The sequence below is a fragment of the Ictidomys tridecemlineatus genome, chromosome 1 (assembly GCF_052094955.1).
Source record: "Ictidomys tridecemlineatus isolate mIctTri1 chromosome 1, mIctTri1.hap1, whole genome shotgun sequence".
Classification (NCBI taxonomy): domain Eukaryota; kingdom Metazoa; phylum Chordata; class Mammalia; order Rodentia; family Sciuridae; genus Ictidomys; species Ictidomys tridecemlineatus.
The window spans coordinates 121,127,796-121,154,801 of record NC_135477.1 but is presented as its reverse complement, the minus strand read 5'-3'; the positions used below and the strand labels follow the sequence as shown (position 1 = coordinate 121,154,801).

Sequence of the window (27,006 nt, the reverse complement as noted above, 5' to 3'; positions counted from 1 at the left end):
ACCACAATAAGTAAGAACATACTAGTTTTTATATTTTCCAATTTACCTGTATATACTAAAGCATTTACAAAATGTGATCATTTTTTTTAAATGCCTCCACTCTGTTTGGACACAGTGGCACACTCACATAATCCCAGCAACTTGAAAATCTAAGGCAGGAGGATTCAAATTTGAGGCCGGCCTCAGCAATGTAGGAAAACTCTGTCTCAAAATAAAAATAAAAGGGGTAGGGGATATAGCTCAGTGGTAGAGCACATCTGGGTTCCATCATCAGTACCAGAAAAAAATTCCACTCTGGATGAATTTTTAGATATCCATTGCTTTAAAAGTTGTTATCTGAAAGAATTGGTGACTTAACCAATGACAAAAGAGAGAAAAGCAACCTTCAAACATGAGTCACCAGTCAATACAGGTAAGAGTAGATGATGAAATATTTCAAAGATCTCTCTGAATTTGGTGAGAGTCATGAGTTCCCTGAGCATTTGTAAGTTAAATAATAAAATTCTTTGGTAAAGGTCTATTGTAGAGAATTAGGAACAATAAGAATATTACAACTCCTTGCATATAGCCTGACCATTATTAAATGCAATTCAATATTTAGGAATTTGGAGAACAGTTTTCATTCAAGTTGTAGTTTCCTGTGATTTACTAAAGGGAAGCCATGATACAATTTATTCATAGTTTATCATTTATATTTATAATAGAATATATTATCAATTAATTTTAGTGAATAAATTAACGTTTGAAATTAACTTTCTCAAGCAAGATAAGTAAAGCATTATATTAATATATTTATTAGCATAAAACTTTCATAATTTCTAACTGATTATATTGTGCTAGCTCATGAAGAAGAAAGTAAACTTTAAAGAATTGTTTGTGAATGTCATGGATCTAGAAAATAAGTATAGATATTACAATGCCAGCTATAACTTTGATGAATATTGAAAGGTGGTAATTAGTTTGAAAATGAAGACAAAATTAAAATTTCATATCATCACAGACTTCATATTAATGAGATACTTTTGACAATTTATTGTAATATTATGGGCCTTGCATTGCTTTTAAGAATTATACTAACTGAAAGATGGAATGCCTCACAGAAATTTATAGCAGAGTAGACTCCAGTACTGATTATTAGAAGATAAGATAATGTTAAAGGAATATGAGTTTAGAAGATTGGACCAATGTGTGCATAAAGTATCAGGGAATAGTTTCTATTAGTTATCTCCTTAAGCAAATTAACCAAGAAAAATGTAAATAAGAATAAGAATTTATTGAACCATACATTGTAACTCTTGGAGATCTAGGTACATCTGAATATAATTTTTAAAGGTTACAATTTACCTAGAGTAGAAACATAATGACCAGACTTCCAGTAGGACAGACTCCACCTGACCATTCATATATTCTGCATGCCATACTCTAGGTAGGATGAAAACTCCCAGGGAAGAGCTTCATCCTCATTTGTTCAAACCATTCATTTTTCTCTGTAAAACCTTAAATGAACTTTTCTGATTTTCAGGAAATATATACTTTGCATGATGAGACTTATCAACTCTAAGTAGGTAAGTTTCCTGTAGGCATAGACTGTGCTTGACTATAGGTCAAGATTTATCCACCAAACTTCCCAGTTCCTTTAAAAGCATATTCCATATAAAACTTCTGGACTACCTATGAAGTGACTGAGGCCAAGATCACTTAGTGGAAGTTAATGATATGATTCATCAATATGTACATATTATCTGGGAAAAAGATCAAATAACTGATAACCAAATAACAAAAGACAGTTTTAGATTTAACCCCGTTGGTTTGAAACAAAACAAAACAAAAAAGAGTCCTTCTCAGTTATCAATTTACTGAGGAAGGTCAGTGTTTCAATTACCCATTATAGTATATTCTAATGAAAATATAATCATCCAATGCCAGGCCTTACCTTCTGGGGAAACTTCAGTTTCATTAAGAATATGAATGTTACCTGGTGAAACTGAGTGAACTCACAGTGATGTAATCCCTGGCACAGTGAGGTGCCAGCAGAAGCATCCCAGTTTGTATTGTGAAAGACCTGCATGCACTAGACTAATGATAATGATACTGGAAGGATGATTTAATCAAACACTAACACAAAGATTGGGTTAGAGAAATCTCCAATTATAGAAAGAAAAGGTCTCTCCAGGCCAATCCCATATGATTTTAAAGTGTTAAGACTTAGTGAATTCTTTATTTTGACTGAAAACTCAAGGATTTTGTAGTGTGAAATTCTTATCCCAAATAATAGGTTATTTTACTTATAAAAGACAAATCTAAGATTAACAAATATTTCTAAGTGCTGGCATATAAGTGCTGGAGTGCGATAAATACTTTTAGAGGTCCTAGCATTAAAGATTCAGGATGCTTTCAAATACAAGGTAAGAAAAAGCAACTCACTTATTTTTGCATGAATGGATAAAAACAAATATATGACTGGTCCAAAGAACAATATAGGAAATGTCCAGAACAAATATAACCTTATTCCAATAGAATGAAAAGATCGTATAAACTAGAAATATTATATAATAATGTACTTAAAATTTCTCCAATTCTGATTTAAAAATTTTAAGAGATTCAAATAGTTATAGTTAATGTTAAATTGTGAATTTTTGCTCAAGTGTGTTTTCATCCTTCTTACTCATGGAGAGATTTAATTAGGAAAAAGCCAAAGCATAAAAATAACATTTAAGAAAGTTGTTCTATTAATCTCTAATAAAAGTTGTTCTTTATGATATTTAATACATAATCAATGTTGGATGGTAGAATGATGATTCAAAATGAAGGCAGAGCTATGAATCTAAATAATTAGTAGAATTCCTAAAGAATAAAACACGGAAAATTCTAGAATTGGAAAGAAATTTAAAAACCCACCTTTCCGAAGTATTTTGATTCTGAAGGTGCTTGCCCTTCTGCGGAGTCTGGACCTTGAGGTAGGCTGGGGCTGAAGGCCATTAGGTCTGTCTTAGGAGGGACTTCACCAGAGCACACCCTCTGCCTCCTCTGCTGCGAGTAAGACCAGCTCCCCACCGCGCTGGAGCACACCAGCCTGGGTTTCCCAGGATTGCAGACGCCCTCCGTTGGCACCACGGAACACCGAAATGCCATGTACAGTAGCAGTGTGAGGACCAACAGGCTAGATACTGCGCAGATGGCTATGATCAGGTACACGTTGACGTTCACCAGCGCCATCTCCGGGTCAGCAGCGCCTGCCAATGCCCTTGAAGAGGCCTTTGGCGTTTGGCCTCTCTCCACCAGAGACAACAGCACTGTGGCTGTGGCGGTCAGTGACGGCTCGCCGTGGTCCTTCACCAGCACCACCAGTCGCTGGCGTGGCGCATCCGACTCGTCCAGAGCGCGCGCGGTGCTGACCTCACCGGTATACAGCCCCACGCGGAACGGGCTGCGGGAACCGTCCGCCGCCACTTGCAGCTCATAGGTCAACCACGCATTGTAGCCAGAGTCTGCATCCACCGCTCGTACCTTAGCCACAACGTGGCCTGCACCCACAGACCATGGCACCAGCTCACTCGCCACTCCCCCTGTCCCACCCACCCCCGGTGTCAGCAGTTTGGGAGCATTGTCATTCTCATCCAGCACGAACACCTGCAGCGTCACGTTGCTGCCCAGGGGTGGCACACCAGCATCGCGTGCGCTCACCTGAAACTGCAGCAGCTCAAGCTCCTCATGGTCCAGAGGTTGCAGCGCATATACCTTGCCGCTCTCCGCGTGCACTGACACGTAGCTCGACAGCGCACGCTCGCCCACCCGACGCTCCACCAGAGAGTAGGACACCAATGCGTTCTCCTGTGCATCTGCATCCTGTGCAGACACCGTGAAGATGTGGCAGCCTGGCGGGTTGTTCTCCTTCACAAACACCGTGTACTCGGGCTGCGCGAACACTGGTGCATTGTCGTTCACGTCTGCCACCTCCACGGACACGCTGGCTGTGGCCCACAGCGAAGGGGAGCCCCCGTCCCTGGCAATCACCACCAGCTTATAATCAGCTATGGTCTCTCGGTCCAGGGCGCTGTCCAGCACCAAGGAATAGTAATTCTTGAAAGTAGACAGCAGTTTAAAGGGACCATGGGCCATTAGCGTGCAGGTCACCTGCCCATTGGTACCAGAGTCCCGATCTGACACTGTGATGAAAGCGATGACGGTGCCCAGTGGAGCATTTTCTTGGATAGGAAGCGAGAGTGATGTTATTGAGACTTCTGGTGTGTTATCATTGATATCCACAAGTTTTACTGAAATTTTACAGTGTCCTGACATTGATGGGGTTCCTTTGTCAGATGCAATGACATGAATATCATAGAATTTTGTTTCTTCATAATCTAATTTTCCCTTAGTTCTGACTTCCCCTGAGCTGTTATCTATTTTGAACTTTGTCTGTACACTGGAAGACATATCACTACTGAGTGAATACACAATCTCACCATTTGATCCTTCATCTGCATCAGAAGCATTTAATTTAATCACCAAAGTTCCATTTGTAGTGTTCTCTAACAATTGCACTTTGTAAACTGATTGAGCAAAAGTCGGTTCATTGTCATTCACATCTAATACCTTAATAAGTATCTGAACAGTGCCGGTGAGTTCAGGTTTCCCCCCATCGGTAGCTTCCAGTAACAAATTAATCTCAGCAGTTTCCTCTCTGTCCAGAGATGTCCTCAACACAAGAAACAAGGATTGTCTTAATTCATCATTCGTGTGGATGTCTAGAAAGAAAAACTCACTAGAGCTGAGTTTGTAGGAGATAAGAGCGTTTACTCCAATGTCTGCATCAGATGCTCCCTCTAAAGGAAACCTTGAGTCAAGCAGCCTAGATTCATGAAACTGGATAGTCTTAACTGTTATTGGAAATACCGGCGGGTTGTCATTAATGTCCTTCACTTCCACTTCCACATGAAAAACCTGCAGCGGTCTGTCCACGATCACCTCCAGGTGGATGCTACACTCCACGCTCTGCCCGCACAGCTCCTCCCTGTCGATCCGAGAATTCACAAACAAGACGCCATTCTGCAGATTTACCTCCAGAAGGTCCCCGCGGTCCTTGGACGCCACCCGAAACAGACGAGGCACCAGTTCTGCCAGCTCCAGTCCCAGATCCTGGGCGATGCGGCCCACAAAAGTGCCGTGCTTTGCCTCCTCGGAGACCGAGTAGTGGAGCTGGCCGCTCCCCACCTCCCAGGCTGCCAAGAGCAGAAGGGAGAGCAGAGGACACTGCCAGACCTCTCGACCCCTTCGCAGAGAGGACACCATTACTAATCCTCAGTGAGTTGGTCAAATTAAAGGGTCATGTTCTGCAAATTTTTAAATATTTTAATCTCTGATCAAGTCCTGCTGCTTCTGTTAATGTTCCGTTTATCTGGAGTAACAAAGGGGCTCGAGGTATTTTTCTTCCTAGAGAATACTCTGTGGTAGACAGCGACATCATGTGGCTAAAACACAGTTTCTACTTTTACCATGCTAACCACGTTTAAGTGTGTAGTTCAGTAATTAAATATATTCACATTGTTGTGAATTTTTCATCTTGTAAAACTGAAACTCTGTATCCAATTAGAAAACTCCTATTTTCCACTACCCCACCATGGTAACCACCATACTACTCAGTTTCTATAAGTTTGTCTACATTAGATATTTCCTATAAGTGAAATCAAACGTATTTGCTTTGGGGTACTGGCTTATTTGACTTACATAATGTCTTGAAAGTTCATCCATGTGTAGCCTTTTAAAGCTAAATGATATTCCATTGTGTGTATGTACTGTATTTTGTATATTCACTCAACCATTCTTGGGCATTTAGATTACTTACACCTCTTGACTATTGTACATTGTGCTGCTGCAAACACAGGTGTGCAAAACTCTCTTGAATTTCCTGCTTTCAATTCTTTTAGGCATACTACCATTTTTAACTGTTTCTTCAAAGGAAGCACATATTTATCAAAGGGTATTTTACTCAATTGTATACTGCTGTTTTGTGGTTTAATTTTTATTTTTGAATTGTTTACAGATGTTTGAATATTAATAATTTATTTGTTTCTCATTTGCATTATTAATTTAGGGATACTTCTTTTTCTGTTACATTTGAATTTTATGCAAGAACAATACAATTAATCTTTTATAATGTTAATTATTTGAAACTATCTTTTAGTAATTCTTAGCTGGTCCCTTCACATGGAAAAATGTGAAAACAATAAAGTAACATGGAGATGAAAACAAAATGAATCAAGTGTTGTGACAATGTTCAAAATCCATAATAAAGGATGATTTTCCTAGAGGAAAGCAAAAAAAATAAAGAAAGAAAGAAAAACTAGCTTTTCCTGGTGCTGGAACCCTATTTTAACTTTTTCCTAGAATCCAGTATCTTAAAGTACTTAACTCTGTCCATGGAAGTGAACATTTATATTAATCATACTCTCACAAAGAATCCTACATAAACTGACTTAAGGAAAAAAAGTAAAGCATAATTTAATGGCTTATATATAAAACAGATCATTTTTTACTGGTTTTAAGTCACTAGTTTCAAGTCACCAATATGTGGTAATTTGTTACAGCAACCCAAGGAAACTAATACAATACACACTAGTGAAACTGTACTCTTTGCACCTACCAAAACAAACCAAGTTCCATAATATTTATGAGCCTGAGCATTCACTCTTGAAAAACCTTCAAACCGATCTTTCACAAAAATACTACAAAGACCCAGAAGAAAAAAGAAGGGGGAATGGATAATGAGCAAGAAAAAAGAAGGTATTCCTATGCCATTTTAAATTTCACTTTGCTATTTTCTTCTACATTTTATACATAAGAAAAATAAATCATAAAAAAAGAAATCATAACAAAAACTTTTTTCCATAAAAGCCATTATCTAATCTGCCTAATGGTCAGCTGCATTGATTAAAATGTCAATAATAATGTTCTATGACTTGTATTACCTGTTGTTAATTATTAAATGTATTAAAATATATCCTTTTCACAGTAATTTAATGGCAGAAACACAAATGAATATATTGTTGTGCATTCAATGTTTCATTTTTTAGTCTCAAATAAACTCTTAAATTTTATTTCATGCTTCTGCAAAGTTATCTGCAGTTATAGAAGACTCCTATGACAGCTTTTCTCCATATGTTGGCTTAGCATCCCAGGTTTCTTATGGCATCTCAATATCAGTGTCAACCTGTGCTTCTGTAATTGCTGCAACAGGAAAAAAATAGGAGAAGAGAGTCTTGCACTGGCCATTACATAACTGTTTGAAAGAGACATGTACTTGCATTTCATTGGCCAAAGAAAATCACACAACCACCCTACATTAAGGCAATAAAGAAGTGAAATCTTCCAGTGTTCTCAGTAAGAGGAGAATAGGAACCACAAGAAAAGGATTAAAATTGTAATGGTTTGCATCCCATGTATGTATGATATGTCAATATACACCCTACTGTTATGTATACCTAAAAACAACAAATAAAAAAAGAAGGAAGAGAACAGAAATATTGATAGTGGCTACCAAAGTAAACAACTATTTCTCATTCTTGCCTATTTGTATATTTTACTGAATAGCAGTCTCAGAGATGCCTCTGCTGATACGTCACTTTTCTAATTATTTATTATTATATTAGAATATAAAACTGCAATTTTTAAGAGAAGGAGCATACAAAAATAAAATCTTCTCAAGTTTTCTACCTTTTATTTCAGGAAGAGTAAAAAATATTTTTCTAAAAATTAAGTTGCATTGCGGGGCTGAGGCTGTGGCTCAGCAGTAGAGCACTTGCCTAGCATGTGCGAGGCGCTGGGTTGGATCCTCAGCACCAAATAAAAATAAATAAATAAAATAAAGGTATAAAAAAACACATCAATCTTAAAAAAAAATAAGTTGCATTGGTATCAGCATACCAAGGTGGCTTGAAAATAAATTACCATTCTTAAAATCATAATCATGAAACCAAAACTAATTTTTGAAGTCAAATAATCTCAAATTAAAAATTCATATTTTATCAAGATTTTACTGAAATCAATGATATTTTGTTCCCATTGGCTCATTTGAAAGTTGTAGACTCCACAGAAAGATGATAATAATACAGTGTTTCCCAGTATGCACAGCACAATCATCCTTTCCTAGTTTTTTACAGATAGACAATAAGCAGTGCCCTTGATACTAAAGATTAACCAAAATAATCATATTATATAACAATGGTTATAATCTGCTAATAAGCTCTCAGTCTTCATAATATCAACTTTTAAGAATATGACCACTTTTAAATCAGTACATTTCCTAAATGATTGTCTAATTTAAATTGTAAACATATTGTGAAATAAGCACTAAAGAACAAATTTCCATAAATCTGTATTATTCAATGCTCTTCTTAATACTAAAATAGTAAATTGTAACAAATGAATCATAGGAAAGACCAGATGGAAAAGTAGGAAAATAAAGCAACTGATTCATCTTAATGAAGAATAGGAGATGAAGTAATATAATATATTTTGTTTAGGAGTGACCCATGTCTTTTGATTTAATAGTGATTAATATTTGAGATTCACCTCCAAGTTAATGCCTTCAACCAACCCAGAAAACATTTAATCTTTACAACAATCATTATGATACAGAAGGAATTATCTGTTCTTAGATCTATAATGTACTAATCTAAAACTTTGTTTTTGACAGTAATTCCAATGCATTTGTGTGAAGGTATATATGAATGCCATTAGGCCATTAAAAGGCTACTGGTATTATCAAAAGATGCTCAGTTCCATTAATAATCTTATGGTTAATCTCCCATTAAAGTGCTGTGAGATAATTGCTTTTTCAAACTACATAAATTCTTTAATGAGTTGTGCAACTGCAGTTTTAAATGTCAACAACTAGCCCCAGTTTTTCTGGTGTAATAAAAAAATATATCTTTATTCTTTACATACCATGTATGATTTTCATTTTGGCCTCAAACCATAGTTCACTCTATCCCTCTTAATCATTCAATCAATTTAATTGCCCTTTTCATGGCATTTTCCAACTAGTTGATTTTTTTCTGCTGTATTTTAGCAAGGATAATTACACACCACTCTCTCTTTCTAGTGCTGGTGACTGAACCCATGGTCTCCTGAATGCTAAGCAAGCTCTACTACTGAGCTACATCCCTAGCCCTACACACAGTTTTCTGAGCAATATTTTATTAAAAGAAAATGTCTTGGTATGCCTTTTTTCCTAAAGAAGCTTACTTAAAATGCTCAGACTTATTGCTTATCTTTTAAAGTCACAAATTGCTGAGGGCCATTGCCAAGTAGGAATGACGCATCGAAATTTCCTTGCCAGCGTACCTCATGTTAAATGGACTTGCCTTGGAAATTCGCTGTGACATTGCATGTGTGTTTGAGAAAGGTGACCCTGCTCAAGGACGAGGGTGGATCCTGGTTTAGGGTGTATCCTGCAGGTTTTAGGAAGTATCCCGGTTTAGGATAATTTGGGTTTAAGGCGTTCCCGGTTTAAGACAATCTGGGTTTTAGGGCAGTTCCAGGTTGAAGGTTATTGCTGCTGGGAATAGGGTGTATCCTGATGCCTGAGTTCCCATTGAATTCTCGTGGAATTGAGAAAGTATTTGGGACGTGAATTGTGCGGGCAGAACTTGGATTTCCCCAGAACGTGTTTGTACAGGGCCGGTGTGAGTTCGGGAATAAAGAATTGCTGTTTGAATCTACAAAGTGGCTTGTGATCTTGTGCCCAGCCAGACTGCAGCAACAAATAGAATGAGATCCTTTTCTATGGACACCTTGGTTTGACAAAGAAAACTGCAAAGCAATATTACATCAAATCCAAGACGCTTTATAGCCCAATTGTTATTTTAAATAGGTTGGAATATTGTCCCCTTGAAGCCAGGGACCTTGCTACCTTATTTCACCATTGCTGCATCTCTAGGATTCTATAATAGGGCTTAGTTTGTGCTAGCTTTCAATATGTGGTTGTTGAATCAATAATAATTAAATATTGAATATCCATAGAGTTAATCCAAAGCCTGGTCATTAATACTGTTAACAAATGTAGTTAGGGGGATATAGCATGAGTTGGGAAGAAAATTTATTTTGTGATTTCCAACTCTATCTTTTCCAATTTGATAATCCTGAAAAATTTATCTCATATATAGAATAAATGGGATGTTTTCTTGACATCAGGACCCTAAATTATTGTTTTTTGCTGATGATTAACAAGACTAGGTATGATAGTATTTGGAAAGATAAAGAAACATGCTTTCATTTTAATTCTTACAATTCTCTAAGCAATGGGTCTGTACCAGCTCAAATTTGTGAAAGTTTAACTAGCAAATTATATTAATTTCTCTTAGAATATTTTCATAAGGGAACTTATATGGGACATTTTTGTATGTTTCTTTGAACATTTGGTAAACAAAGATATTTTTATTTGGTACTCATGTAACCATAATTAAACATAGAAAACAAAACATAACATTATGCTTGGGGCTCAAAGACTAGTAAATTCAATGAAGTCTATATCCAATATATATCAACTGATTTTGCAAAACTGCTATAAAACATACTGTCCATTACAGTGCACAAATATATTGATCAACATAATGATCAATAATCAAATATTCCTTGATTGTATAGCAGGAAGAAAATATTTTTCCCTTCTGAAAAATGGGTATAGAGTACTTTTTATTTATTTATTTTTTTGTATTTCTGTATTCACTTCCAGGAAGATGGTGTAAAAATTTGTACTCGGTCTCTGCTTGATTTTTGAAAAATCACTCACTGCTTTGTCTTGATCTTTATACATTGACTTTTAGCAGAATTATTAACATTTGCTTTTGCAAATTTCTTCCTTTGTAAGCTATATGTTTTATAAAAGGCAATGGAATATATTAGAGCAAACAAGTTTTTGTGTATCATCGGGAAATTTAGAGAAAATCTAGTAAGTATGCTGAATATGGTTCTGCTGAGCCTCAGCACTTCAATTATAAAGCTTCACCTTGCAAAATCATTGCAACAATTAAATGAGGTAAAAATTAAGGGTTTAGAACATTAGCAAGTAAATGAGAGGTGTGCTGTGTTTCCTAACTGAATCTTTTAAATAACAAATTAATGTAATATTAAGCCTTCTAGACACAAGGAAGTCAAGATTAATGCAACAAGAAATTGCTCATAGTGACAATGAAGTGATTGTAAATTTTTAGTTGCAAATTTAAAGTATCACCTAATAAATATATTTTAAATTTCATGGGCTTAAAATTATTCTGTTTATTGCACACTTTGAAATTTAGTAACATGAAGAAATGGCAGATGGTTTCTATAATTGGCCTGCAATTAACTGTAAAGAGTTTTGACATTTCACTAGGGGACATAAGACAATAAGTAAATTTGAAAATATCCATTGACATACTGTTAAATATCACAAGCACTACTTAGTGTTGGAGTATTTTTAAAAGTATGCCACCATTTAAATCAATGTATACGATAGTTTGCCCCTAGAGCTTTTGTTTCCTGGTTCTATTCAACACACACCTACATTTAATAGAGCATCTACATTAAATGGTAAGGTTTGTTTCAATGTCAATGAACACCGTGAACATATTTTAAGTGACATTTGAAAAGCTCATTAGATAAGTTAGATCTAATTTTAAAAAATTTAAGGCAAAGCTTAAAAGTTTGACTTACATTACCGGAAAGATCTGAATTTGCTTCTGGATGTTCATTTCTGTTTGATGTGTTCAAACCTGGGGACAGACTGGGGCTGAACACCATGAGGTCAGTCTTGGGCGGGCCCTCGCCAGAGCACACTCTTTGTCGTCTCTGCTGGGAGTAAGACCAGCTCCCCACTGCGTTAGAGCACACCAGTGTAGGCTTCCCAGGCACACACACATCCTCCGTGGGCGCCGCAGAGCACCGAAATGCAGTATACAGCAGCAGCGTGAGAACCAATAGGCTCGATACTGCACAGATGGCTATGATCAGGTACACATTCACATCCACCAGGGTCACTCCAGAGCCAGCAGTGGTTACCGATGCCCGTGATGAGGCCTTTGGCTCCTGGCCACTCTCTACCAGGGATAAGAGCACTGTGGCTGTGGCAGTCAGTGCCGGCTCACCATGGTCTTTCACCAGAACCAGTAGGCGCTGGCGGGGAGCATCTGCCTCATCCAGGGCACGCGTTGTGCTGATCTCGCCAGTATATAGACCCACGCGGAACGGGCTGCGCTCACTACCTGCCACCAGTTGCAGCTCATAAGAGAGCCACGCATTGTAGCCAGAATCAGCATCCACCGCGCGCACCTTGGTCACTACATGGCCAGCGCCCACTGACCAATGCACCAGTTCATTCACAGTGCCTCCGGCGCCACCCGCCCCAGGTGCCAGGAGTGCTGGCTTGTTGTCGTTCTCATCCAGCACGAACACCTGCAGCGTCACGTTGCTACCCAAGGGTGGCACACCAGCGTCGCGCGCGCTCACCTGAAACTGCAGCAGCTCAAGCTCCTCATGGTCCAGGGGCTGCAGCGCATACACCTTGCCGCTCTCCGCGTGCACTGACACGTAGCTCGACAGCGCACGCTCACCCACCCGCCGCTCCACCAGAGAGTAAGACACCAGCGCGTTCTCCTGAGCGTCCGCGTCCCTTGCGGACACCGTGAAGATATGGCAGCCTGGGGGGTTGTTCTCCTTCACAAACACTGTGTATTCGGGCTGCGGGAACACTGGCGCATTGTCGTTCACGTCTGCCACCTCCACTGACACGCTGGAGGTGGCCCACAGTGAAGGTGAGCCCCCATCCCTGGCGGTCACCACCAGTTTATAGTCTGATGTGGTCTCACGGTCCAGGGCTCCGTTCAGTACCAAAGAATAGTAATTCTTGAAAGTGGACACTAGCTTGAAGGGGACATGGGGTGTGAGGAAGCAAGTCACCTGTCCGTTGGCACCTGAGTCACGATCTGACACACTAATCAGAGCAATGGCCGTGTTAAGTGGAGCATCCTCTCTGATGGGCAAAGATAGTGAAGTGATTGCCAGTTCTGGGACATTATCATTTACATCCAGCACTTTCACCAAAACTTTGCAGTGATTTGACATGGAAGGGCTTCCTTTATCAACTGCCTTTACCTGGATTTCATAGTATTTTGTCTCTTCATAATCCAGATTACCAACTACTCTAATTTCTCCTAAAGTAGGATCAATTTTGAATTTTTCTTGAATGTTAGGAGAAACATCACTGCCAAAAGAAAAGACAACTTCCCCATTTACACCTTCATCAGCGTCAGATACATTTAATGTGGTCACTAATGTTCCATTTGCTGTTGTCTCTAATAAATGGACTCTGTATATAGTTTGCTCAAACAGTGGGGCATTATCATTAACGTCGAGCACAGTGATCAGCAGGTGAACTGTACCTTCCAGTTCTGGTTTACCCCCGTCAGTGGCAGTCAATAATAAATGAAGTTCTGGTGTTTCTTCTCTGTCCAAAGATTTCCTCAATTCAAGTGAAAGAGATTTGCTCAGTTCATCACTTGCCTGTATGTCCAAAGAGAAGTAATCACTGGGGCTGAGGGTATAAGTTAGAAGAGCGTTGGCACCAATGTCTGCATCATCAGCGCCCTCTATCGGAAATCGAGAATCCAACTGTCTATTTTCAGGAATAAATATCCTTTGTTCTTTGCTTCTGAAAACCGGTGGATTATCATTAATATCTTTCACCTCCACCTCCACATGGAAAACCTGAAGCGGTCTGTCCACGATCACCTCCAGGTGGATGCTACACTCCGCGCTCCGCCCGCACAGTTCCTCCCGGTCGATCCGAGAATTCACAAACAAAATGCCATTCTGCAGATTTACCTCCAGAAGATCCCCGCGGCCCTTGGACGCCACCCGAAACAGGCGCGGCACTAGCTCCTCCAGCTCCAGCCCCAGGTCCTGGGCGATGCGGCCCACGAAGGTGCCGTGTTTTGCCTCTTCAGGGACCGAGTAATGGAGCTGACTGCTCGGGGTCTCCCAGACCGAGAGAAGCAAGAGAAGCAGTAGCAAGTATCCCAGGCCTCCTCGCCTGAAAAACAGCATTGCAAAACACTACCCCTTTCCTTCTGTTCTCACCCTATTAAACAATCTTACTTTTTTACTTCATATTTTCAATCATGTATCTCCTTACCGTTTTTGTCTTCTCTCCGATGCTGACAAAATGAAGCTTCCTCCTTTAAAAGCTTTTAGTGATGGGTACCTTATTTCTATCAACTAGACTTTGTGGTATACAGCGACATCATGTGGCTAATGTGAATTTTCCATCCATTCATTGATTTTTTTCAAAGTACAGTCTCTATATTCATTTGAGATTTACGCAATAAGATCATTTTCAATTTAAGTCCTTTAAAGATCCAGGACAGGGGCTGGGGTTGTAGCTCAGTGGTAGAGCACTTGTTTAACATGTGTGGGACCTTGGGTTCAATCCTCCAAACCACATATAAATAAATAAAAGTGTTGCGACCATCTACAACTAAAAAAAAATTTTTTTAAAGATTTAGGACATTTTCTAATTTCCTTTGGAATTAGTTCAGTATTTTCCTTTATTTATTAATTTATTTTCACAAACATATTATAATTGAATTTGAGAACATTTGGGATATGCTTTGCCACTCATTACATCATTGTATTTAAAATGATTTAGCAGCTCACATAGTTTTATTATTAAATAAGTAAATGTATACCAAAGTTTTAAAACAATGCACTTTGACCACTAAAGTTCACTTTATTCTAGAACAGCTTATTTATTTGATATATTTATACTTATATGTATTTATAAATATATGATTTTCAAGACTTACATATGACACTTTTAGAAATACATTTAAAATTTCTTCAGTGTTGAAAAAAGTCATCATTTTTTGATACTTTAAATGCTTTAATGAAGATATTTAGGGATATCCTCTATTGCTTGTTATATAACATAATGACCTAAGTTTTGAACTTATAACTTTGACTTCAAAAAGTCATTATTCCAAATTGAATTAATATCAATTGGATCTTTATTCTAACATCAAAATTTTAGTCATAGCTTTTTTTCAGATCAAACATTATCACATTTCAACAAAATAATAAGTATATTGAATTGCTATCCAGTACACAAACTGAAAAATCTCATAACAGTTCACAATCAAAATGAAAAATGTAAATCTAGTGCAATGATTAAGTTTTCAGAAGAAATAATCTGAGAATAACCTATTAATAAACCTCTCTTTACCTTCAGTGCAATTCATAATCAGAATCTCACAATTACATCAAAATTTGACTAAAAAATGTGGTCAGAATAAACTCACTAGTTATTTTTTTAAAAGAATAAATTTTGGCCAGTCAAGGTGGCATATGCCTATAATCCCAGCTTCTCAAACAGTTGTGGCAAGTAGATTCAGGTTTGAAGCCAATTTGAGCAACATAGCAGTCTTAGGTCCATCACACTTAATCACTACTCTGTTTCCCCAAGTCTGGCCAACCTAGTCAGAGGAAACATGCCCTTCGGGTGACCTGAACAGTAATTCCTCCCTTTGTTCTTTCCACTAATGTTAGAATTTCTGGCATATTGATGGTTTAATGCACTTTAATGGAAATTGATAACAGATTATGAGGGCAGTTGTGTCCCACCTGCTCGCCAAACCTACCCCCGTCCTTGGAAAGTCCACATTATAGCTATATCGCTGGAGGAACAGAGGCTGTATATTTATGTGTGCAACAAACAGCTGCTTGTTGTCAGTCTCATCAGGGAGCAAGATAAGCATGGCCTTGATTCTGAAGACTTCACCCATAAAATGCATAAATATTTCAAAAGTAATTACAGAACACAACTCATTTTAAAAATAGGATAAAGAGACTTCTTCTCCTTTAGATGGAGGAAGAGCTTTCTTGAGGAAAAGTTTTATGATCCAATACCCCTACTCTAATAAGGTTGAGTGGTGGTCTTGCATTCTCTCCTTTAATTCTCTCAAGAGTCCCAGGAAGTGGGTAACACTGATGATTCTTATTTTGCAAATGAGGAAATTGAGGCATAAATTAAGTTTAAGGGATTCTGGAAAATGTAGAAGTGGTGGTTGGCAGTGTCTGGATTTAAAATGGACTGTTTGCATTGTGTCAACTGTTGTGCTCCAAGGCAAGAAGATCCCGGGGCCTTTGAGAAATGAGCTATAAGAGGAGGTAAGGCACTTACCAGAGTTTGTCATTCCAGAGCAACAAGAAACCATCAGCAATTTTGTGACAGAGGACCCATGAACCATTCTTTAAGGGTGCTTTAATTACTGGGTGGGGAGTGGAGTAGGGGATAGCAAAGGAGTTGAGGAGGTTGCGGCAATAGTCCAGGCCAGAAATGTTCCAGGATTCTGGGCTGATGGTGATAAGAGTGAGATAAGTGGTCCTATTTGGTTTAGGAAACAGGGTTCGCTTTGGGTCTTGATGAGAAGGGGGAAGGGATTTCTCCAAGGAAGAAGAGTAGCCCTGAGATAAGATGCAGGAATATCATCAGACATAATGAAGGATAAAAGATCTAGCTCTGGACACAGAAGCCAGAAGACTGGAAAAAGACGTGGGGCGTGAAAGGAAGCCAGAGCTGAGACATTCTTGCCAGTGGTAGCTGTCAGGTTTACAATATGCATCTCCACAAACTATATATATCAGGTGACATCAAATAAAAGAACCTCAAAACAGCATCCTTCCCTTCCTTCCTGCTAGTATTTTTGTGCTATTGTTTCATTACATCTTGCCTCTAAATGTTATAAATCTCATAGCTATCATATTTTTGCTGTAAATGGTTGGTTATTGCTTAGGAATTGGTGGGGGGGCATATTACTGGATATTAAAGGGCTTCATGTATATTAGTCAAGAGATCTGCCACTGAGTTACACACCCAGTCCCTTTTTAAAAATTTATTTTGAGCAAGGACTTGATAAGATGCCCATCTGGCCTCAAATTTGCAGTTCTTCTGCCTCAGTCTCCCAACTAGCTGGGATCGCAGGCACGTGCCACAGAACCCTGGATAAAGAATTCTTTTCAATAAAAAATATATTTTGTTTGTCTACATATATTTTCTGTGCTATTTAGTTCTTTACATAGACCCACGCTTTCATCTAGTATCATCTCTTCTTCTGTCTGAATAGTTCTTATAGGGAAGAACTGATGGTGCTAAATTCACACAGTGTTTGTTTTACTAAAAATGTTTTTGTTTTCATTTTTACCTTTTAAATATATATTTTTCCTTGATGACAATTCTTGATTAACAATTTATTTTAATTTGTTCAGAATTTTAAAGAAATTGCTCCATTGTTCTGTTGCTCATGGATTTCAGACAATAAGTTGTGGTCATTTTTTGTTTTTTTAAAAAAGTGCAGAACGCATAGTAGACACCAGCTAAGTGCAGGTATAATATTCTGGTTTGAGTATTAGCCCTGAAGCCAAAATGTGTGGGTTTATTCTGGCACTGTCAGTTATTACCTGTATGACCATGGGAAAAATACTTAAGCTTTCTATGCCTCAATTTCTTCCCCCATAAAATAAAGATACAAGTAGCTCTCCCATGTAGGGTTGTTCTAAGTGCTGAATTAATGTATGTATAGTATTTAAAGCAAGCACACTATAAAAATGATTACTGTTTAATGACAAAAAAAAATAAAAAATAGATTTAGACAACACTGTCAACATTTGAGTGCTCAGAGTATTTTAATGTACTGGGCTGGTGTTGTAGTTCAGTGGTAGAACCCTTGCTTAGCATGCACAAGGCCCTGGGTTCAATCCTCAGTGTGGACAAAAAAATAATAATGAAGTTCAAGAGTTATGTTGCTAGCCATTCATATATTCCAAAGGAAATCCATAAGTTGATTCCTTTCAGTGAATACAGGAAAGTTCTTGATGTTATAAAAAATTTGTATATTGAGGTTGTAAGATCTACATAATAGTAAAAGAGAGAGAAATGGACTACATTCACATGATTTTTATTACAGTATATTGTTACAATTTTATCTTATTATTAGTTTTTGTTAATCTCTTACTGTGCCTAACTTAAATTTAAACTTAAACATAGCTGTGTATGTATTAGAAAAAAATACATATATGGTCCTGTACTGACTAGGATTTCAAGAATGAACTGGGGGTTTGGGAACATACCCGCATGGACAACTGAATAAGATGAGGACAACTGAATAGATACCAGAGAATTAGAGTTCTATGCAAAAGATTTCTGCAACTTTCATTAACCTAACTTCCTATTTATTTGTTTCAAGTATATTTGCCATTGCAATAGAAAGCCTTGGCAATGAAATAGAAAGTCTCAGCAAAGAAATAGATGATTAAAAAACTAAATGCAAATTTTATAATAGAAAAATACAATAACTAAAATGAAATCTCAGTAGAAAATGGAGTACTAAAAGAAAATGAGTAAGCTAAAATATAGAAAAATAGAAACTACCCAATCTGAACAATAGAGAGGAAATTAATTAAAAGAAGATTAAATGAACAGAACCTCATGGACTATAATGAAAGATCTAGTCATTATTGTCATGGAAGGAGAGAAGAATGAGGAAGAGGATGATAGAGTACTCAGGAATGAGAAACATATTCTCCACATTTGGTAAACAACTTAGGAAGATGAGTAAACTCCAAAGACGATAAACATAAAGAATACACATGAAGACATATGATAAGCAAACTTCTGAAAATAAAAGACAAAGAAAAAATCTTGAGAACAGCAGTAGAGAGGACACCTTACCTACCCATAGGAAGAACAATTCTAATTAAGTGAATTTCCCATGAGAAAATATGAAAGCCAGAAAGAAGTGTCACAATATTTTTAAAGTTATAAGTGAAAATCACTGTCACCGTCAGAATCCTAGACTCAGTATGAGTAACAGATGAAGGGTAAATAGAAAATTTTTATATGAAGGAAAATCAAGACAATTTGTCACCAGCAGACCTACCTTAAAAGAATCACTAAAAAAAGAATCACTCCCTAAAGAGAAGGGAAATGATAAAAGATCTTGAGATACGGAGAAGGAAGAAAGAACACAGTAAGCAGAAATGTAGGTAAGTAAAATAGTATTTTCTCTCCTTCAGATTTAAAAATTATTTAGTAGTTGAAGCAAAAAATTACAAACACTGTTGCCTGAGATTTTAAATGAAAAGTAGAGAAAGCATTTACAAAAATTATAAAAACTAAAAGGTTGAGCTGGGGATGTGGCTCAAGCAGTAACGTGCTCGCCTGGCATGCACAGGGCACTGTGCACCACATAAAATAAAGATGTTGTGTCCACCGAAAACTGAAAAATAAATATTAATCAATCTCTCTCTCTCTCTCTCTCTCTCTCTCTCTCTCTCTCTCTCTCTTTCTCTCTCTCTTAAAAAACTAAAACTAAAGGGTAGAAAGGTAAAGAAATTATATATTCTAAATTTTATTTTAACTGGTAAAGTGAGAAAATAGACTAAAAGAAGATAAAATGAACAGAACCTCATGGACTATAACAAAAGGTTACAGTCACCAGTAGACTGATGTGTACATAATGTAATATATACAGCAACCAATAAAAAGCTATGCAAAGAGGTAACACAAAAAAATACTGTCAGTAAATAAAAATGGGATTCTAATATATTTTCAAGAAACCTACATAAAGGCAGGAAAAAGAAAACAGAAATGACATAATAAAAAGAACAAAGAAAACAAAAGAAAAATAAAATAACATACTTAAGCCAATATGTGTCAGTAATTACATGAAATGTGAATAATGTAAAATATCCCAAATAATGGACAGATTGAGAAAGTAAATATGACCAAGTTATCTGCTATATATAAGAATCTCACTTAAAATTAACAATATAAGAAAGTTGAAATAAAAAGATCACACAACTATTGAAGAAAAGCAGGAGTATCTATCACACAAGAGTTTGGAGCAAAGAAAATTACTGAAGATGGGGGAAGTTATAAATGATAAGAAATCACTCCAAGAAGATGTAGCTATCCTAAATGCATATCATTAAACAACAGAGATGGAAAATATATGAGGCAAACATGATAGAACTGAAAGGAAAAATAAACAAATCCATAATAAAAATTGAATATTTCAGCACTCCTTTCTCAACAACTGATAGAACAACTAAAGAGAAAATCAGCAAGGATAGAGAAAAACTCAGAAACACCTTCAACCAATAGGAGCAAGTGGACATTTATAGAACCACACAACAACAACAAAGTATACATTCTTTCAAGTGCCATGGAGTTGTTTCCAAAATATATCATACCCAAGATCATAAAACAAAACTTAATAAACTCAAAATACTTGAAATTAGAGTGTATTCTGTGATCACATGGAATCAAATTAGAAACCAATAACTGAAAGATAAAAGTCTCTAAACACTTGAAAGCTAAAGAGCATACTTTTAAAATAATTCAGGTATTAGGACTGCTCAAAAAAAAAAAAGAGAGAGAGAGCGCCATCTTTCAGTTGTGTTCACAGCTGCCTCGCCTAGCAGCCATCGCTGTCTAACGCCAGTTCCGCCTCTAGTTTGCCGAACTCCAGCCAAAGGAGAAGTGGGGTAAGTGAAGAAGTCTTTCTACCATGGCTCATAAAAAGCAGACTGCCCACAAATCAACCAGAGATAAAGCACCCAGGAAACAACTGCTACAAAAGCCACTCACAGAATATGCCCTCTACTGCAGGGGTGAAGAAACCTCATCTTTACAGGCCTGGTACAGTGGCATTCCATGAAATTAGATGTTATCAGAAGTCCATTGAGCTTCTGATTTGCAAACTTACCTTCCAGTCTCTGGTGAAAGAGATTGCTCAGAACTTCAAATCAGGTCTGCAATTCTAGAGCACCACTATAGGTGCTTTGCAGGAGGCAAGTGAGGCCTATCTGGTTGGCCTTTTTGAAGACACCAACCTATGTGCTATCCATGCCAAACATGTAACAATTATGCCAAAAGACATCCAACTAGCACAATTCATACATGGAAAACATGCTTAAAAATTCACTATGATGGGAAAACATTTCATTCTCAAAAAAGGGGGTTTTCCTCTTTTTCCTGTTATTGGTAGTTCTGAACGTTAGATATTTTTTTCCATGGGGTCAAAAGTTACCTAAGTATATAATTGTGAGTGGAAAAGTAGGAGACAGAAATCAAGCATTGGCTGTTTTCCCCTTTCATTTGTGTGTAAATTTTTAGTATAAATGCAAGTCAAAATGTTTCAGTGAACAAATTTCAGCAGTTCAACTTTATAATAATTATAAAACAACTGTTAAATTTTTCTGGAAAATGCCAGCATTTGGACTTTTTAAGCAAGCAGATTTCTTATTGACAGCAACTAAATGTTGTTTGTAGCATTTTTATCATACAGTAGATTTCATCCATTCACTATACTTTTTCTGAGTTGTCCTACATGCAAGTAGTCTTCTGTCTTCTGTGCTGTTCCTGTAAGTTTACTATTAAAATACATTAAACTATTTAAGAAAAAGAAAGAAAGAAAAGAAAAACATTGAACTGGTTATAGATTTTTTAAAACACAACATAGCAAAAACTGTAGAACAAAGCTAAATCATTGCAGAAAGGGAAATTTTTTTATTGGTTGTTCAAAACATTACAAAGCTCATGACATATCATCTTTCATACATTTGATTCAGGTGAGTTATGAACTCCCATTTTTACCCCAAATACAAATTGCAGAATCACATCAGTTACACATTCACAATTTTTACATAATGCCATATTAGTGACTATTGTATTCTGCTGCCTTTCCTATCCCCTACTATCCCCCCTCCCCTCCCCTCCCATCTTCCCTCTCTACCTCATCTGCTATTGTTCAATTATCTCCCTTGTTTCCCCCTCCTTTCCCCTCACAACCTCTTATATGTAATTTTGTGTAACATTGAGGGTCTCCTACCATTTCCATATGATTTCCCTTCTCTCTCCCTCAGAAAGGGAAATTTATAGTGCTGTCTCGGTCCATTTTCTGTTGCTATAACTGAATACAACAATCTGAGTAATTTATAGACAATAGAAGTTTGCTCATTTCATGGTCCTAGAGCTGAGAAGTTAAAGGGAATGGCAATAAATGGTGAGAGCCTTCATGCTCTGTCATCCCAAAGCATAAGTTGGAAGAGAAAGTGATCATATGAAACAGAGATAGGAAGAACTGAACTTTATATTTTTGTCAGAAACCCACTACATAAAATAACTAACCTAGTCCCGTGATAACAGCAGTAATTCATTCATGCAAATCAGAAGCTCTTGACCTAATCCTCTCTTAAAAATTCCACTCAGTACTGTCACAATGACAAATTACATTGGTTTGGGGGGACATGGACACCATAGCAAGCAATAAATAAATATCTTTGGTAAGAGAGAAATTCTCAAATTAAGAGTCTAGAAATAGGACTGGGGTTGTGGCTCAGTGAGAGAGAACTTGCCTGGTATATGTGAGGCACTGGGTTCAATCCTTAGCACCACACAAATATAAATTAATAAAATAAAGGTATTGTGTCTACAATGAAAAAAACCTTTTAAAAAGGCTAGAAGAATGAAACAAACCAAAGGCAAATACACAAAAGGAAGAGTTCAGAAATCAATAAAATTTAAAACAACAACAAAAATAAGTGAAAAGACAGTTTTTTGAAAAAATCAGTCAAATTAACATATTTAGCAAGACTCCCAAAGAAAAATTAAGAGAAGACATGGTTCAGCATTATCATGAATGAAACAGGGAGTATCACTTCAAACCCTGAAGATATCTAAAGGAAAGAAATGCTGTACATGTAAATCTGACAACTTAGGTGAGATGGACTGATTTTTTTGAAAACAAAAACCTCCATACTCACCCAATATGAAGTATATAATTTGAGTAACCCCATATCTAAAAATGTGAACTCATGACTTAACAATTCCTGAAAAAGAATTCTCTAGGCTCAAATGGTTTCACTTAAATTTATTAAATATGTTAAGAAAATTTAATATAAATTCCACAAATTCTCCCTAGAAAATATAAAAGGAGATAACACTTCTCCATTCATGCTATGAGGCTAGTATCACTATAACACAAAATAGGTAAAGCCAGTTTTTAAAAAAGGAAAAAAATACAAATGAATACCTCTCGGTCAAAAGATGGCCGCTGCGTACAGGGGTTGCTGAAGTGCTGAGAGTGGGGCTCTGAGCAGCGGCTTTAATCGAGATTTCACGCAGCGTGTTAGAGCCCCTATCACCATTAATCTGTAGTGGACCACCTTGCCAAGCAGCAGAAAAAAACAAAGAGATTGAAAGAGAGACGCTTTTCTGCTCAGAGCCGCGGGTGCTCTGCACCCATCTGCTGCCTCTTTCACTTCGCTACCGGCAGAGAAGCTGAATACGTAAACAACAGCGGATTGTAAGTACCTGACAAAGAAAGCTCAGTACACCACCTTTTTTTCTTTTTTTTTTTTTCTGAATATTTTCTATACAAGGAGAGTTAGTGGATTGGGATTGTTGGCTGGGCTGTGGTTTCGGGGCCGAAAATATACTCCGCGGGAGCCGCCATTTGCTTCCTGCATGCTGTCTTAATGGCTCTGTCTACATGGTCCTGCTGCCGCACCTAGAGACGGGAACTGAGCTGCGTGCCGAGTCCTATCCTCCAAAGGCGGGACCACGACCCCGAACGCAGCGGTTGCTTGTTCCCTGCTGCACCTTTGGGCAGAAACTGTTCTGGAGTTGTTGGCAGTCCCCTGCAAGGGGACTCGCGCTCCAGAGGGAGGGGCCGGAGAGCTGCTGCGGCAGCCGCTTGGGGAGCAAGGCACCTAGCCGAGGAGCGATGGAGGTCCCGGCATCGCTTCTAAGGCCGCGGACAAGCGTGGAGCCCGAACGCAGCCCAGAGCCTGCTTGCTCAGGATCACTAGGCAAAGCTGAGCTGACGTGGAGCTAAGGCGTGCAGCCTGGGCCCCTCAGAAAACACACACTGAGCACGAATCAGCTGCATGCAAGCTCTGGTTCGCCTGCTTCTCGTGTCTCAGCACTAACGATCCCACTGAAATAACTAGTCCCACCTGAACTCACAGAGGTAAAAACCAACTGAGCACCATAGCTGGACCCAGAGAATCAGGAGGGACGTGGGACCTGCAGCGCAGAACTCCCGGCTACTGATTCCACCAGTGCTGACAACAGAGGTCCCTTGCACCAGATACCAGGGGAGTTACTACCTGAGGGCAAACAAGTTCGCTGGGGCTCTCAGCCCTAAGCCATACAAACTTGGGGTCTGAGGGAGGCAAACAGAAAGGGTGTGGCCAGGCATCCATGAAAACAGAGCTCCCTGGAGCAGCAGACCCAGCGTGTAGCCAGTATTGTGGTAAGCGTCACAGGTGAGCGGGGCCTGGATTGAGGAACCACAAGAAAAGGCCCTAAGCACTCAGGATTGGAGACCCGCACAGTCTGGGAAGAAGAGCTGAGACACAGTGATTGGTTCCCACCTATCAAGAAGAGAAGCTTGGCCCAGTGGGCATAGCTCCACCTACTGGAAGAGAAGTTAATCGAGCTTTATGACTGCATTTATTATTATTATTATTTTTCAATGATTATTATTAGTACTTCTTTTTTATTTTTTATTTATTGTTTTTTTTTAATTTTTTAATTTTTATTTTTATTTATTTTTTTTACTTTTTGATGTTGATTTAGTTGTTGTTCTTTAACTTTCTTATTAATGGTTTCAATTTTTAAATTCTTTTTATTCTATTATGGTTACTATTATTTTTGAAACTTTAATTTTCATTTTTTATTATCACTATAATTTTTTTTGTTTTAAATTTTTAATTTTTCATTCTTTTCTTTCTTTCTTTTCACTTTTTTCTTCTGTCTTTTCATTTCTTTTCAATTTTCTTACTTCCCCTTTCCTGAATTCTACCTGCCTACACTCATTCTCTTTAGTGACTTCTTCCCTTCCCTTCCAATATCTCTCCTCCCAAGCATCAAATAAATTTATAAGAGTAAACAGTAACTCAGCAGTCAAACAGAACAAGAAGTAACATGAGCATAAAAAAGCAAGGAAGAAAAGGAGTACAAACAATGAAGGACAGCCTAAATATTCAGGAGGACTTAGAGTCATCAGAAAAATGGTCATATAAAGAACTCAAGGAACACCTTAGACAGATGGAAAAGAAACTTAAAGATCACATTGAAAGTGAATTACAGAAACAGATAAAAAAAGAAGTTAAGTATCTTTATCAGGAAATAGAGATTATTAAAAAAAATCAAACTGTAATTCTAGAAATGAAGGAAACGATAAACCAAATTAAAAACTCAATCGAGAATATCACCAACAGAGTGGAGCAAGTAGAAGCCAGAATGTCAGATAATGAAGACAAAATATATCATCTTGAAAGGAGTCTAGCCAACTCAGATAGGCTGGTAAAAAAATCACGAGAAAAACATCCAAGAGATTTGGGATAATATAAAAAAAACAAATTTACGAGTCATCAGGATAGAAGAAGGCACAGAGATTAATACCAAGGGAATGAGTAACCTGCTGAATGAAATAATTACAGAAAACTTTCCAGAAATAAAAAAGGAAACAGATATACAAATTGTAGATGCATACAGGACACCGAGCACACAAAATCACAGTAGACCAACGCCAAGACACATTGTTATGAAGATATCCAACATACAGAACAAAGAGAAAATATTAAAAGCTACAAGAGAAAAGAGGCAGATTACATTTAGGGGTAAACCAATAAGGTTAACAACGGATTTTTTATCACAGACGCTGAAAGCGAGAAGATCCTGGAACAACGTATTTCAAACATTGAAAGACAATGGTTGCCAACCAAGAATTTTGTATCCAGCAAAATTAAGCTTCAGGTACGACAACGAAATAAAAATCTTTCAGGATAAACAAAAGCTAAAAGAATTCGTAGCCAGAAAGCCAGCATTGCAAAGCATCTTGAGCAAAACATTACATGAGGAAGAAATGAAAAACAATAACCAAAACCATCAGTGGGAAGAGCCTCTATAAAGCCAGAGGGCGGGGGGAAAGCTAATCTAGGAGAAACAAACTAAAAGAAGATAAATAATAAAACATGGCTGGAAGTACAAACCATACAGCAATAGTAACTCTGAACGTTAATGGCTTAAACTCTCCAATAAAGCGACATAGGCTGGTAGCATGGATTAAAAAAACAAACCCAACAATATGCTGCCTCCAGGAGACGCATCTGATTGGAAAAGACATACACAGGCTGAAGGTGAAAGGTTGGGAAAAAATATACCACGCACACGGTCCTCGCAAGCAGGCAGGAGTGGCCATCCTCATATCGAATAAAATCAACTTCAAGACTAAATTAATCAAAAGGGATAAGAAAGGTCATTATATACTGTTAAAAGGAACCATTCACCAACAAGACATAACAATTATCAATATTTATGCACCAAATAATGGGGCTGTGGCATTCATGAAAGAAATTCTCCTCAAGTTCAAGAATCAAATAGACCGCAATACAATAATTATGGGTGACTTCAACACACCTCTCTCACCATTGGACAGATCTTCCAAACAAAAGTTGAATAAAGAAACTATAGAACTCAATATCACAATCAACAACCTAGACTTAACTGACATATATAGAATATATCATCCAACATTAAGTGGCTATACTTTTTTTTCAACAGCACATGGATCCTCCTCAAAAATAGACCATATATTATGTCATAAGGCATTCCTCAGTAAATATACAGGGGTGGAGATAATACCATGCATTTTATCTGATCATAATGCAATGAAAAAGGAAATCAGTGATAAATGAAGGAAGGAAAAATCCTACATCACATGAAAATGAACAATATGTTACTGAATGATCAATGGGTTACAGAAGACATAAAGGAGGAAATCAAAAAATTCTTAGAGATAAATGAAAACACAGACACAACATATCGGAATCTATGGGACACAATGAAAGCAGTTTTAAGAGGGAAATTCATCGCCTGGAGGTCATACCTCAAAAAAAGGAAAAACC

General features: G+C 37.5%; 1 protein-coding gene and 1 pseudogene across 2 annotated transcripts in view; one reads left to right on the top strand and one right to left on the bottom strand.

Annotated features, from left to right (window-relative positions):
* Positions 1–14,174, bottom strand: part of LOC101957334 (protocadherin alpha-C2) — a 213,351-nt gene extending 199,177 nt beyond the window's left edge. The window contains exon 1 of one of the 2 annotated variants that reach the window (XM_078046546.1): positions 11,692–14,174. In XM_078046546.1, coding sequence (XP_077902672.1) covers positions 11,692–14,079 — 2,388 coding nt within the window. In that variant the 5' untranslated portion in view covers positions 14,080–14,174. Of the gene's footprint in view, positions 1–2,898; positions 5,375–11,691 lie in introns of those variants that run through there. The other variant, XM_078046535.1, reaches the window with a different exon arrangement.
* A 6,423-nt stretch (positions 14,175–20,597) lies between these two features.
* On the top strand, positions 20,598–21,128 carry LOC106144850 (histone H3.3A-like; annotated as a pseudogene).
* The last annotated feature ends 5,878 nt before the right edge of the window (positions 21,129–27,006 follow it).